This window comes from Pseudophryne corroboree, chromosome 1 (genome assembly GCF_028390025.1).
Source record: "Pseudophryne corroboree isolate aPseCor3 chromosome 1, aPseCor3.hap2, whole genome shotgun sequence".
Lineage (NCBI taxonomy): Eukaryota > Metazoa > Chordata > Amphibia > Anura > Myobatrachidae > Pseudophryne > Pseudophryne corroboree.
The window spans coordinates 833,791,253-833,805,848 of record NC_086444.1 but is presented as its reverse complement, the minus strand read 5'-3'; the positions used below and the strand labels follow the sequence as shown (position 1 = coordinate 833,805,848).

Here is a 14,596-nt window from a genome sequence, read left to right as displayed (position 1 = left end):
ACAGATTCTAACTGAGGTCTGGAGGATGGGCATAGAGGGAGGAGCCAGTGCACATCAGGTAGTACTAAATCTTTCTTTAGAGTGCCCAGTCTCCTGCGGAGCCCGCCTATTCCCCATGGTCCTTACGGAGTCCCTAGCATCCACTAGGACGTTAGAGAAATATATATATATATATATATATAAATATATACACACACACACTTTATATGTCTGTCTGTGAGTTTCTGCGGTTCCTGTTTTACAGGGATCTCTCTTATGGCTGTCTTGCTTACCTCCTCCTCTGTTGGTCGGATTGCCGTCTCTCCTCGGGCAGAGTTTCTTAACTGGTCTGGGGAGGGGTTTAGAGGGGGAGGAGCCAGTCACACACATTAAAAATGTAAAGTGCCAGCTCGCCTGATCACCCCATCTATACCCCATGGTACTGAACTCCAGCATCCCCTATGGACTCAGATAAAGGGATTCATCGGTAAGTACCAAAATCCTGTTTTGTACTCTGTCTGCAGGATTTCCATATGCATCAACTAAGAAAATTGTTAACACCAAAATAAAATACTTATTGAATGCATTTCATTTGCTTTGCTTTATTATTTCTGAATTTTGAAGGTCTTTAAGTAAAATTAAAATAGGATGGAAAAGAAAAAGAAAGATCTGTATATGATATAATCTTAAACTGTTGCGTAATTTTATCAGACCTTTGCACTTACATAATTTTCATAAAAATTTTGGGGGCAACATTTATTGATGTAGGTGGTAAATGATATCTTCGCTGCCTGTTGTACAATGCCTTCCCAATCTGCACATTTCCACATTGCTCTTAACATTTAATATTGTTATCATATATACTGTATATTTTGTTTTCCAAGTTGTAATATAGCTTCTAAGTTCTTTATATTTGGAAATGTACTGTATTAATGTATTCTATCTTTTATCCCCTTTTGGCACATTAGTGCCACCTATTAAAGTCAAAGCGCAGTCACTCTGGTACTAAGTATTCTCCCTTTTCGTTACGCTGATGGAGCACTTTGCAATTCTAATACAAACTGCCTGCCTCAGGAATCCCAATATCAGACTACCAGGTAGCTTCAGGAGTATCTAACAGTGCAGTAACTGGGACAAGGGTCATATGGTATTCTAGGGAAATCATATCATTGTTAGGCAACGTGAAACAGGTGTGCTCCTATTGAAAAAGCCTATGATGCTGGGTTGTTTGGAAGTGAGTGAATGCAATGTTGAATTTGTAGATATTTGTATAACAGATCTGGGGAGTAAATGTCTTTCCTCAACCTCTTAAAATAAAGGTGGTGCAAAGTCCGCAATTATGTGCAGGACCGGCAACTGGTGTTGGGAATACATGCTGGGCAATGAGCTGGGCCCCTACCACTCTGGACCCACTAATACAAGTCTGTCCATTCCCCCAGGCCAGTTTGATTCTGACTGTGCAGGCATGAAGTGGAACACTTTCTCCTCAACACCCAGTGGCACACACTGGTGCAAATGCAATGCATGGCAACGATGATTTTGCACCCGGCGATTAGCTCCCTGCCTGCGCTCTTGCAGGGAGCTACCTGCCGCATCCCGAGTCGCAGCGGCTGCGTGTGAAGTGTCACTGCAGCAGATCGTTGATTAGCAGACACTTGCCTGCCTCTTGCATTATGGTTCAGTAGGTCTCACGTGGCAGTGTTTAACTTCTTTTCTTCATGGCTAGTCAGTTTTCCATATCCTGCTGTTGAACATACATGCCACCTATTAATAACCACATTACTCACCAAGATGGAGTTTAAACAGCTGCAGCCTTTATTTAACAAAACAAAGGGGGAAAAATGCCCACATCACTAATCACATTGTGCCAACACAATTACCTGCCCCATAATGTCAAATCCTGGGGCCAATTATAGTAGCAATTTAGTCTTCAAAAAAAACCACCACCCCTGTTCTAATTATTTTATCTGTGGTACTGTGAGATTTAGAAAACCATGCATGGGCCTTTTTGGTTTATGATTTCTTTTTTTGTTTAGGTGATTTGTAGTTACTACGTAAACATCCACCAGGGAGAATGAAGCCGTTTTCTTAATAGTGAAATGCTTTCTCTGGTAATGGCTGACTTTGGCATCTGAAGCCCCTGTGTATTGCAATGTTAATGGTTTGTATCCCAGATACAAAGTTTAAGAAAGGGACTAAAATAATTTTTAGCAACCACAGAAACTATTTTGTGCTCAGGTAATCGTAGCTGTACATGCATTTGTCTTTTGCAAGTGTTCATTCACATTACAGAGACAACTGCTCAGATTTAAAATCACCTGTGGGCAAAAGATATTAAATAAACATACTTCTATATATACACACACATATTACTCAATTCAAAAACACTGCATACTATATACAAAGACACAAAAATATCTTTTTAGCTTAAAATGTGCAGTTTCTATGCAAAAACATTTGGCACTTGAACAAATAAATTAAACTGTTAAACTTACTAAACCTATGTGTTCATATTAAAAGGAAAAACAACTGAGTATTGACAAGTTATTACAAGTCACAACCACACATTGGCCCTCATTCCGAGTTGTTAGCTTGCAAGCTGCTTTTAGCAGCATTGCACACGCTAAGCCGCCGCCTACTGGGAGTAAATCTTAGCTTAGCAAAATTGCGAACGAAAGATTCTCAAAATTGCGAATAGAAATTTCTAAGCAGTTTCTGAGTAGCTCGACACTTACTCTGCCACTGCGATCAGTTCAGTCAGTTTCGTTCCTGGTTTGACGTCACAAACACACCCAGCGTTCGCCCAGACACTCCCCCGTTTCTCCAGCCACTCCCGCGTTTTTCCCAGAAACGGCAGCGTTTTTTCACACACTCCCAGAAAACGTCCAGTTTCCGCCCAGAAACACCCACTTCCTGTCAATCACACTCTGATCACCAGAACGAAGAAAAAACCTCGTAATGCCGTGAGTAAAATACCAAACTTCTTAGCAAATTTACTTGGCGCAGTCGCAGTGCGAACATTGCGCATGCGCAATTAGCGGAAAATCGCTGCAATGCAAAGAAAATTACCGAGCGAACAACTCGGAATGAGGGCCATTATCACTAAAGAACACGTGTTGTTTGAGTGCAATCTTCATTTCATCAGTATGTCATACTCCCAAGCATTACTATACAAAATAGACACGACCACTAGATACATCAGACATCTAGGGTAAACTTAAATGGAGCGTCGCCCAGTTTTGCTTAGGAGTTGTGGAGAAGTTGTTTTTGAAACCAGTTGTTGTTCACATGCAGTCCACCACGTTGTTTGATCCCTGGCCAATGTCACGGATCTGGTTACACAGACAAGCACAGACAGCCACACCGGCTCCAGCCCTGCAATGAGCCACAGACCCAACCAGCTCCCACCTATTTTGTTTGGCGGAAGGGGGGGGGGGAGAAAAAAAAAAAAAAAAAAAAAAGATTATGTTACTCAGAACGAACATTAGCAAACTTTACAATTCAGATGAAGGTAAAGAAAGATGATGCAACGGAAAGGATCAAATTACAAATTTAAAGGCTATTATACATGAATGAACTATTTCTCATTGTCTGATACTCTCTCCATTGTGTATGAATAGGAGACAATGGTTGGAACCATGGACTTCTAATGAATAGTCAGACTATGGGGGTATTCTTTTAGCACTGAAATCGTGGCAATTTACCGCAATTGCCTTTTCACCATTTTTCGCCATGGAAACTGACTTTTCGCGGGATTGACGCGAAAAGTGGTGCCGAAAGTTTAAAGTGAAAAATTCTATATCTGTCCAAACCGGTATCCGTTCAGATGGTCGACAATGTTAAGGTCGACACTCATTAGTTCGACCACTATTGGTCGATGTGGACAAATGGTCGCCACATGAAAATGGTTGACACATGAAAGGTCGACACATAAAAAGGTCGACTTTTTTAAATCTTTTTTGGAACTTTTTCATACTTAATCCACGTGGACTACAATTGGGAACGGTAACCTGTGCCGAGCGCAGCGAGGTACCTTTGCTCGCCATGCGAGGGGACGCGGTGCACTAATTGGAGTTCCCGTCACTTTACGCAGAAAACGACACCAAAAAAAATAAAAAATAAAAAAATAAACCACGTCGGCCTTTCACGTGTCAACCATTTGTCTATGTCAACCTCAACATTGTCGACTATTCATACTGGAACCGACCCATGCTGCCAGATATGCCCCACAATGCCAGATGTGCCCTCATGCTGCCAGATATGCCAGATATGCCCTCATGCTTCCAGAGATGCCCCACAGTGCCTGATGTGCCAGATATGCCCCACAGTGCCAGATATGCCCTCATGCTGCCAGATATTCCCCACAATGCCAGATGTGCCAGATATGCCCTCATGCTGCCAGATATGCCCCACAATGCCAGATGTGCCAGATATGCCCTCATGCTTCCAGAGATGCCCCACAGTGCCCGATGTGCCAGAAATCCCCTCATGCTGCCAGATATGCCCCACAGTGCCAGATATGCCCTCATGCTGCCAGATATTCCCCACAATGCCAGATGTGCCAGATATGCCCTCATGCTGCCAGATATGCCCCACAATGCCAGATGTGCCAGATATACCCCACAGTGCCAGATATGCCCTCATGCTTCCAGCTATGCCCCACAGTGCCAGCCCAGTTACTTACCCTCAGTCGCTCCTGCGCTGTCTTCTGAAGGAGGGACACGGAGGGCACAGCACGCGGCTCTCCTGTGTCCCTCCTGCGTCTCCGGCGGCAGCGGCTTGTGTGTGTTAAAGGAAGTGCCGGTTCGTGCACTTCCTTTAACACACACACGCCACTGCCCCCGGAGACGCAGGAGGGACACAAGAGAGCAGCACGCTGTGCCCTCCGTGTCCCTCCTAAATACTAACTCGAGTATAAGCTGAAGTGGCTTTTTCAGCACAAAAAAAAGTGCTGAAAAAGTCGGCTTATACTTGAGTATATACGGTAAGTATATATTTGGGTTATTTTAGGGCTTTTAAAAACACTTGTCCCACTCATAAAACACCCCCATATACCTGTCCCATACACCAATTTCCATCATTTTGCACCTTTTCACCCCAAAAATTATGTAATTATTGGCCAATTAAAAATAAAAATTTCTAAGTACCTAATTAGTCATTCAGGACATTTTCTCGGACAATTGAATAGGCATTTGGCGAATTTACTGCGATTCGTGTAATTTAGCAATTTACAGTAATTTCTCATCTTTTTACTGCGAAAACGCATTTGCGCTGGTAACTGAATTCCCCCCATGCTCCAATCTTTAAAAATGAGCCAAAAAAGGAAGAATGAGTTGTAATCATTCCTAGCAAAGTACTCAAACCACTCAGTTGCCCAAACAGAAATCACCACTCAAACATATAACTCCAATACAGTCCAGGTTTGAATATCCATGCTTGAGCACAGGTGACTTAGGGGTCTATTTACTAAGTCTTGGATGAAGATAAAGTCAACGGAGATAAAGTACCAGCCAATCGTCTCCTAACTGTCATGCCACAAGCTGTTTTTATGAAAAATTACAGTTGGGAGCTGATTGGCTGGTACTTTATCTCCATCCAAGGCTTAGTAAATAAACACCTTAGTAACCCATTCAATTAGATTTAACCATCTGGACTCAAGCACAAACATCCTTAAAAGGATTCAGTATGTTTTACCGGTGGAAGGGATGCCAGCTTTCAATATCCACCCGCCACAATGCTGGCAGCAGGACAAGCGCTAAGAACCTGGACTGTAATTGCAGCGTTTAGGAAACTGCTGTAAGTGGAGGCAGAGTTTTGGGACTTCTTTTTTTTTTTTTTTTAAGTAACTGGCAAGACCTCATCCAATATAAACATCCAAACAGACACGAAGCTTGCTGTATTACACGGAAGTTGGAGCAGGCAGTAGGCAGAGCTACTATACACGAAGCAGTGACATGTGACAATTATCACATGGCAGAAGCCTGCTGTGAAGGAAAAAAAGGGAACGGAATAGTCTCAATTTAAACATGTACAGTTCTTTATGCAAAGCAACATATTTACCAAGCTGTTTGCAGGCGATGCGATCAGCATCCCGGCGTTCGGGATGGCGACAGTCAGATGACAGACGCCGTAATCCCAACACCACTCAGGAGAGCAGCTCCAGATCACTGACAGCCATCATCCCAGAGGTGAGTATCGGGGTTATATATAGAGCCCGGGGTGTGTGTGCGCCTATAATTAGGCACTGGGGGGGGGGAGAAGGTTAGCTATAGCCACCACCACCTGAGGGTTATGGCAGGGGACAGGGGAGGGTAAAAATACTTACCACCCCCTATGTCAGGATCTTCAGTGTTGGAACAATTTCATATGTATTCCATTTGCAGGTCACAGAGCACACAAACCACGGATCCCACATGAAACTGTGTCAAGATGGCATTTTGCTTTTTGTTCAACATTGCGCTATCGATTCTAGACAACCGCAGTGAAGGAAGAGCGCATAACTGGGCATGACCATCAGATGTGCCAAAGAGCATAATATTGAACAACCACCCCCAACACACAACAAGGCCTGTGAAGACCCACAGTTCAAATCTACCGCATAAAAAGTGTAGCTCTCTTAACCACTTGTCTGGCTTGGTCACATGTGACGCGGCAGTCTTTGACCACTGACATCACTGCTGGAATCGTGGCCCAAAATCCCATGCACAATTTATCTGTTCTTTGCAGTAGGGAGGAATCAGTCACCACTGACACACGCTCCACTGCGCTCTGATTGGGGAGGAGGAGGGGGGACGGGTTTGTGCCCATGTGCGGGGATAAAGATAAACATTAAAATTATGCTCGGGGTGGGGGGGTGTTTAAATATTATTAAACAAAATACCCTGGGTACTGGGGGTGTGTATGTAAATGTTGGATTTTTTCATACTACTAAGGGGGTAGAATTTAAGACCACTGGGAGCTACTCTCTGCTGGGTCCAAGAACCTTGGCTGCAGGTACCCACTGCCCTTCACCACCAATGACACTCCTCCCTCCCTTGCAACTAGAACGCTAATGATCGGGGCAGGGGCGGTGACCAAGGACTCTCCAGCTGCCCCCTTTTATTTCCCAAGCGCTGGTCCATGGCTGTTCACACACTCCTGTGCCTGTGTAAGCGATGTCTGCCCAAGGCCTGTTCCCCAGCACATCCCCCTTCCCACACGCAGCTCCACCAGAGGAGGACAGGAGCCTAAGGGGCTACCTACTGCCAGGTCCCAGAACCCTCGCTGCAGGTCCCCGCTCCCCAGTATCACCAATGTGGACGGCTGGAAAACCAACTTCCCCCTGGCAACTAGAACACTTATGAATGGGGCGGGGGTGGCCATTCACACACTCCTGTGCCTGTGTAAACCATGTCTGCCCCTGTTCCTCAGGGCCTCCCCTTTCCTGTATAGCAGCTCCACCAGATGAGGACAGGGCGAGAGGAAGCAGCAGCAGCTGATAAATAGTCTGGTGACTCCTCTATAATTAGCTGATAATTAGTTTGGTGAGGTCTCTATACGCCAGGATAGCTGCTGCCTCCTAAAGTGTGGTCCTAGGTCCCAACTAGCATGCAGGGCTTTGTAGTCCTACAGCAGTTGGCCAGTTGGAGTCCTCCCACCCAGTATGTATGATACAGTGATTGCATGGCTTATATCAGGTATATAACACCAGTCAGTCCTAGGGACTACTCTCTGCAGCCAGGATTGTGTGTCCCCCCTCCCCAGAAAGTTGGAACTCCTCCTCTTTAATTTGTCCTAGGTCCTGACTGGCATACTGGGCTTTGTAGTCCTACAGCAGTTGGCCAGTCAGAGTCCCCCACAATACTGTATCTGATGTGCATGTTAGTTTTTTTGTGTCTCTACTTCCTAGGGAAAGTGTGCTGGATGCACCCTGATGGTGCTGGTTGTCACTTTGCCAACTGTTTATTACTGTGTTTATGATACGGTTCCAAAGTGTGTGTGTATGTATGGGGAGGAAGGGGGGGGGGGGCACCAAATTACTGCCTTGAATTTCTGAAACGTTAGGACAGTACTGGTGGTCGTGCAGTGTGAATTTCTTATGTTAAGTCCTCTGAGTGCCGCCTCCCGCAGCAGTATTGTGTCTTTCTTTGGATGACACCAGGGCCACAATTGCAATACATCATAAGTGCCAGGCTTATGCAGTATTTGTACATATACAGTACCAGTCAAAAGTTTGGACACACTTTCTCATTCAATTGAATGAGAAAAAGTGTCCAAACTCCAGACTGGTACTGTATATATTTTTTTTATTGTAATATTTTATTAAAAATACTTTTTAAACTTTATTACGTAATTAAAAAAAACCACATACATTTCTGAGCGGTTTTATTAGGAAGAGATAGTTAAGTGGTGATGCAGCAAGGGTGCTACAATGAGAAGGAAGGTCCAATTCATAAGCGAGACCAGTGGTTTGAGGTTGGTCAGTGGGTCTCTTTTATAAAAAAGGACTGTGGAAGCATCTACAGTCCAGTAGTTAGTAAAGAAAGGATAGAACATCAAAATAGACTCTTGCGTCTATGGCTATAAAGCATAAGGAGATGACAGACACTTACTGGTTGTTACGGGCAACTTCTACACTTTATCCCTCTCAAAGTTTTGATACATCTTCCCCTAAGTTATTTGGGAATAATGGTGATGGGAGCATGGTCCACTATAGATGGTTTAGGTTTACTTCTGTCAATATGGCTACACAGAGAAACAAATGTTTTTTGCTTAATTTGAGCCCCTAAAGTCTGCTCAATGACCTACACAATTACCTGTTAATTATTGGGTCATAGGATTCCACAGTATTTAGATATGCGTTACCATTGTGACCACCAACAGCATAAATTTTTCCCATTAGAGTTGCTATGCCAACGCCACCCCTTGGGGTAGTGAGCTCCGCGACATACTCCCACTTGTTGGTACGCGGGTCATATCGTTCTACAGAACTCAGAGGAGAATTGTCATCAAAACCACCTGTAAGAAAAGATTAAAAAAAAAAGTCAGTTAAGAGCTAAAGTACAATGTGCTCAATTCAGGTTTGTACACAATGCCAATGTTTTTGCAACAGAGCGATCAGCAGCAGACTGGGCACATGCCACGATAGCACTGCGCATGTGCCAAGGTAACTGAGCTTCCACTCGCAGTAAGGATGTAATCACAGAGGGACTGACAGGAAGGGACCGTTTGGGGGAGTTAACGGGAATGATTGCAAAGATGCGGGTGTGTCATGGCCGTTTTTTGGGGCGTGTATGTGCCATGTATCTGCCTTCAATGGCGTCTCTTTCCATTGCAGATGTCACTTGCTAACATTAGCACTGCCGAAGCCTAGAAAATTGCATTTGCTAAAGCATATGAGTACAAACATGAAACAGATCCAAAATACCTTCTTCAGGACTAGAACAGATTTACCAAATATGAACATACTGTACAGAGATCAACCTTCCAGCATGGACAATCTAATCTCTTTGCTTTTTTTCCAGACTTAAGAGCAATACAATCATGCTTTCTTAACCCAAGTAAAAAAAAACCCATATAGTCAGGCCTGTATTTAACTTCTATCCAAACCAGATCTCCCTAACACAAAGTTCCGGGGTAGCATTGAATTCTTATATTTAAATGTAATGTTTCCTGTTCTTTCTATTACCATCTACATAATTTTCTCCAGAGAATGTAAAGAAGTAAGATATTGGATAGAAGGGTCAGAGATGTGTGGGGCACAATGAATAATATATGCATACCTCCCAACATGACCTTCTCCAGGAGGGACAATGCTCTGCTCCTGGACTTCCCTCTTAATTTAGGATTGCCATCACCTGTGGTGAAACCCCTTTCTCATCCATTAACCTGGTCAAACAGGTGCCAGCAATAAAATGTATACAATAAAAAAACGTCAGAATGGGCTATTTAGACAGATTGTCCTGGTTGAGCATATCTTTATTTTTCTTTAAACCATGGGGGCTGATGGGCGTTTGGGTAGAACAGATCCATATTTGCTGTTCACCACAACGATGATATCATTTGGAACAGTGACCAAATGCCAGTCAGCATTAAACCACAACTACAAGTGGTACTTATTTATCCAAAGCTTTCTGTAGAAAGTATTTAACTTATATAGTAAATATTACCTGATGGCAACTTTACCACTAACCGTATATAAAACAGCTCAGACTATAAGGATTCCCCAGTAAACCACACAAAAAAGGATTTAATGTCAAGAACAGAAATCATCATCTATCAATCACATGATATGGGTTCCAGTCAATGGAAAGACAGTGTGTAGTTGGACAGTCAATAGGTCGACATGATCAAAAGGTCAACAGGTAAAAAGTCAACTGTGTTTCTGGTCAACACAATGTGTTTTACAAAATGGTCAACTTTTGCTTCATTTAGCATCCACGTGAACGATTGGGAATAGTAACCGGTGGCATGCGCACAGAGCCCGGCGAGGGTACACGTTACACTAATTGTGGTCACGTATGATGAAACAAAATGGACACCCCAAAAAACTTATGTCAACCATTTTCATTTTGACCTTTTAACCCAGTCGACCATTTGACCCTGTCGACCAAATGTGGTCGACCTACTGACTATTTTGTATAGATATATTATACACACTCCATGGTATGGGAGTAAAGAAAAACCACAAGAAGCTAGGTCAGTGACTTGCAGCAGCAAGGCTGGTGTGTGCTACCGAATGACTCGTATGGTTATATTCACTGTAAAGCATACTGGGCTTTACATTTTCAGCTCAAACCAGCGGCTTTGTAAATACAGCCCTAAATCTTCATAAAAGGATCATAGTTTCACATTTCCCAGCTGCTCCAAACAGGCAACAGGATCCGCTATGAGGATGCTACTACTGCATATGGCATGAGTACAAACTACAAAACACCATAGAAACTGTTTGCAGACCCACTTTTCTATTTTTAATTTCTCCTGCATGGTCAACAGTTTATCCACAGGATAACATTGGGATATGAGGTAGCGTCAGCGGAATGGCACCAAATCAATCAAAACATTTCGGCCTCCCAGAATGTAACGGGCCAGTCCCCTATATCCCCACCTCCTGGCTCAGGCAATTCAGTTTTTGTTTGGTGCGGCAGGCACCGGACCATGGTCATGGAGCTGCTGGTTTTTTGCAGCCATAGGCTTTTTATTATTTTATTTTTATAGCCTTATTCTTTTTGAACGCTCTTTCTAAAAAGTGTTGTATACGCACCTTAGAAAGAGTCGCTCCAACAAATCTCCGCCAGGTCGCAACAACGCTTACTCATGTGTGCAGTGCTGTTTCGGCGGGCATCTGTGTGGATGTAATAGCAAGTCCAGCTGACATTACCAGGCTGTGGCTGGAGTACGGGGAGTGGGTAAGGCATCAGTTTCGCTTAGCGGGGGAGACGCGAGACACAGCCGCACTGTTTTCGGGAGGAGACTACCGAACAGTCTCTGATGCGGCTGGCACCTCGGGTGCACCAGTGCTAGGCCTCAGGGATCCTAGGCTCCAGAGGTTAGTGTGAGGCCGCTTTCCCTGGTGTTGATATCAGCAGTGGGGAGTAAGACGCTCCCCTGGTTGCCCCTCCCCCCGGGTCGTTTCTAGTTAGCTCCAAGTTTCCTGCCATGAACGGATTTCTCGCTTCCATCTGAGACGCTAGATATCCAACTGACCCAGTCGCAGCATAGGCGGCTGTGTCAATGGTGCGTCTGTGTTCACTTGAGCGTCGGTGTTCACTATTTGCGTCTGGATCCACTCAGCGTTGGATAACGTATTGATCGATCCTGGAAGCGGGGTTAAGTCTCCCTGTATCCCGCTCTCCTGAGGAAGGTGATATAGCACTAAGGGGATAATTCAGAGTTGATCGTAGATGTGCTAAAATTAGCACATCTATGATCACTTACTCTGACATGCGGGGGGACGCAAAGCACAGGGTTAGTCCGCCCCACATGTCAGGCCCTACCTTTTCCACACAGGTACAAAAGATAACACAGCGGCGATGCTTTTGTACCTGGGGAATAGCTCCCTGCCAGCGCAGCTCCTGCGCTCTGGCAGGGAGCTACTGGCCACATCCCGGTTCGCAGCGGCTGCGTGTGATGTCACGAAGACGCCACAGCCCACCCACCCAATGGTCCCGACCGCACCTCACCAACACCGTTCTAATGCCATAGGCACGCCCCCTCCCGCCTCTGCCTGTCAATCAGGCAGGGGCAATCGTAGCCCAGAGATACTCATAGCATTTCACTGGACTCCTGGAGTGTGCACGCGCAGTGTGGCCGCTGCGCATGCACACTCCACAAAAATATTCAGACTGCGAGCGATGCAGCGATCCAGTCTGAATTACCCCTAAGTCTCTACCAACCATTGGGGTACGAATAGTTGGATAAGTGCCTGATGCATAAGAGTCTGATAAACTGTTACTGCTGTTTCTTTCGCTGTGCGACTGAATACGTTAAAAATCCTATATAAGGTAATGCAGTAATTTGTTTTTCCTACATACCTGAAATGTATTTGTAGTTGAATATATGCTCATATTGCTTATTATACTAATGTATAACTTGTGACTGATTGCTAGTGCGGCTGCTGACTTTTTTCTATACTGTACTATATTTCCGTCAGTTCTGCTGTCTCTGTATATACCGATTCTTAATGCTGGTGCAAGGCAGGAAGGGATCGGATTGTATATCACTTTAGCAAGCTTAAAGTGAATATGGTCACAAATTGTGTAGTTAACACCATACAGGTGTATGATTTGTTTACCATGTCTAAGAGAGGCAAGGGTGAGGAGGATACACTCTCCACAGCAGCACCAACATTGATATCATGTTTGTCATGCAAAGCAGGATTACCCTCTCAAGATCTGGTACAAAATGGATTATATGCGAATTGTTATAGCTTTCACCAAAGCCTCCTTAATAATCCAAGGCGGGCACAGGTTCAATCAGAACCCCCATGGGCTTCATTTGCACAAACATTATCCAGTATAGCCGAGCGGATAATGCCAGCTCCCAAACCAGGGATAGGTTACCCAGTTAACCCTTACATGCAACATTCCCCTGAGTCTTATCACATCCAGTCCAGGAATCTGCAGCCTTTCAACAAAAACGGGCTGAAAGACCTGTGGAAAGTAAATCACAAAGACACGAAACATCCTCTTCACAGTCTACATATGTTTCAGAAGAGGACTCTTCAGAGGATAAGGATGGTTCCTGGCATTCTGAGTCTGCATACAGAGACGAGGATGAAGGTCCCAGCTCAGTAGATAATGCTATGAAAGCCATTCTATCCTTAGAGGAGGCAGCAGTGCCTGTGTTAAAATCCAAGGCACCGGTGTTTAAACATCCCAAAACAGCCAGAACTGAATTTCCAGAGTCAGAACAGCTGAGGGAAATCATGCAAGAGTCTTGGGTTACACCCAGTAAAAAGTTCAGAACTCCAAAAAAATTGAATTCTCCTTATCCTCTTGGGGACTGTTTGAAAAGGGAGGTTGGTCCCAAGGTAGATACGCATGTGATACTAATAGCTCTAGCTTTGCCCAGACGACATTGGTACACAGATCCCTCAGCATCCAAATCTACTGTCTCAGGGTCCTTGTTATTACAAGCACTTGGATCGGCTGTCTTTGACGGCATGGCTCTTGAGACTTCCATCTTGAAAGCAAAAGAATTTTCAAACAGGTAATTTAAACAATGCTTACAGCAAGGAAACCATCCTCTGCTAGCATTTATTACAGAATATGGCATACTTATATTCAATGGTGCATTGCCAGGAAGTTTGACCCTAGGTCTTTCAGAGTTTCCAGAGTCCTAGTATTCCTTCAGGTAGGAATGGATAAAGGTCTACGGGTGGCTTCCTTGAGAGTTCAGGTGTCAGCATTGACTGTATGGTTTCAAAAGAAAATTGCTAACCTACAGGATGTTTGCCCTTTTTTCCCCAAGGAATGCTTCACATCCAACCTCCTTTTGTTCCTCCTACAGCTCTTTGGGACCTAAATTAGTCCTAAAGGTGCTTCAAGTTGCCCCATTAGAACCACTGAGTCAAGTGGATCTTAAATGGTTGACAGCTAAGGTTCTCTTTCTACTAGCTAAAAGTCTCAGATTTAGGGGTGGTATTAAGTCGCCCCCTTTTTTTGATTTTTCATCCAGATAGAGCAGTTCTCAGAACCAAATCTGGATATCTTCCTAAGGTGGTCTCCAAGTTCCACCTTAAAGAAATTGTAGTTTCGGCTTTCCAAGGGCCGGACATTTCTGTGGGAGATACATCACTGGACGTAGTCCGTGCTTTAAGGATTTACGTGGATCATACTAGTGCCATCAGAAAGACAGATACTCTCTTCATTCTCTATGGATTTCACAAGAGAGGATGGTCTGCTGACATGCAGACACTGGCGAGGTGGCTTCGGATGAATATTTCAGAAGCATATTCTCAAGCTGATCTCCCTATTCCGGCTAATGTCTCTGCTCACTCTACTCGTAAGGCAGGTCCATTAACACATTCATTAGACATTATGCCTTTGATACCTTTGCCTCTCAGGATGCTGCATTCGGGCAAAGGATTCTCCTGTCCTATCAGGAGTGTCCCCTCCACTAATATTGCTTTGGGACA

General features: G+C 44.3%; 1 protein-coding gene across 3 annotated transcripts in view; it reads right to left on the bottom strand.

Moving 5' to 3' along the window:
- Positions 1-1,771: 1,771 nt before the first annotated feature.
- KLHL8 (kelch like family member 8) overlaps positions 1,772-14,596 on the bottom strand; it is an 81,836-nt gene continuing 69,011 nt past the window's right edge. For 2 of the 3 annotated variants that reach the window (XM_063919851.1, XM_063919856.1), the window contains exons 9-10: positions 8,775-8,976; positions 1,772-3,387 (exon numbers count right to left, since the gene is read on the bottom strand). In XM_063919851.1, coding sequence (XP_063775921.1) covers positions 3,264-3,387; positions 8,775-8,976 — 326 coding nt within the window. In that variant the 3' untranslated portion in view covers positions 1,772-3,263. Of the gene's footprint in view, positions 3,388-6,304; positions 6,448-8,774; positions 8,977-14,596 lie in introns of all 3 variants that reach the window. The other variant, XM_063919860.1, reaches the window with a different exon arrangement.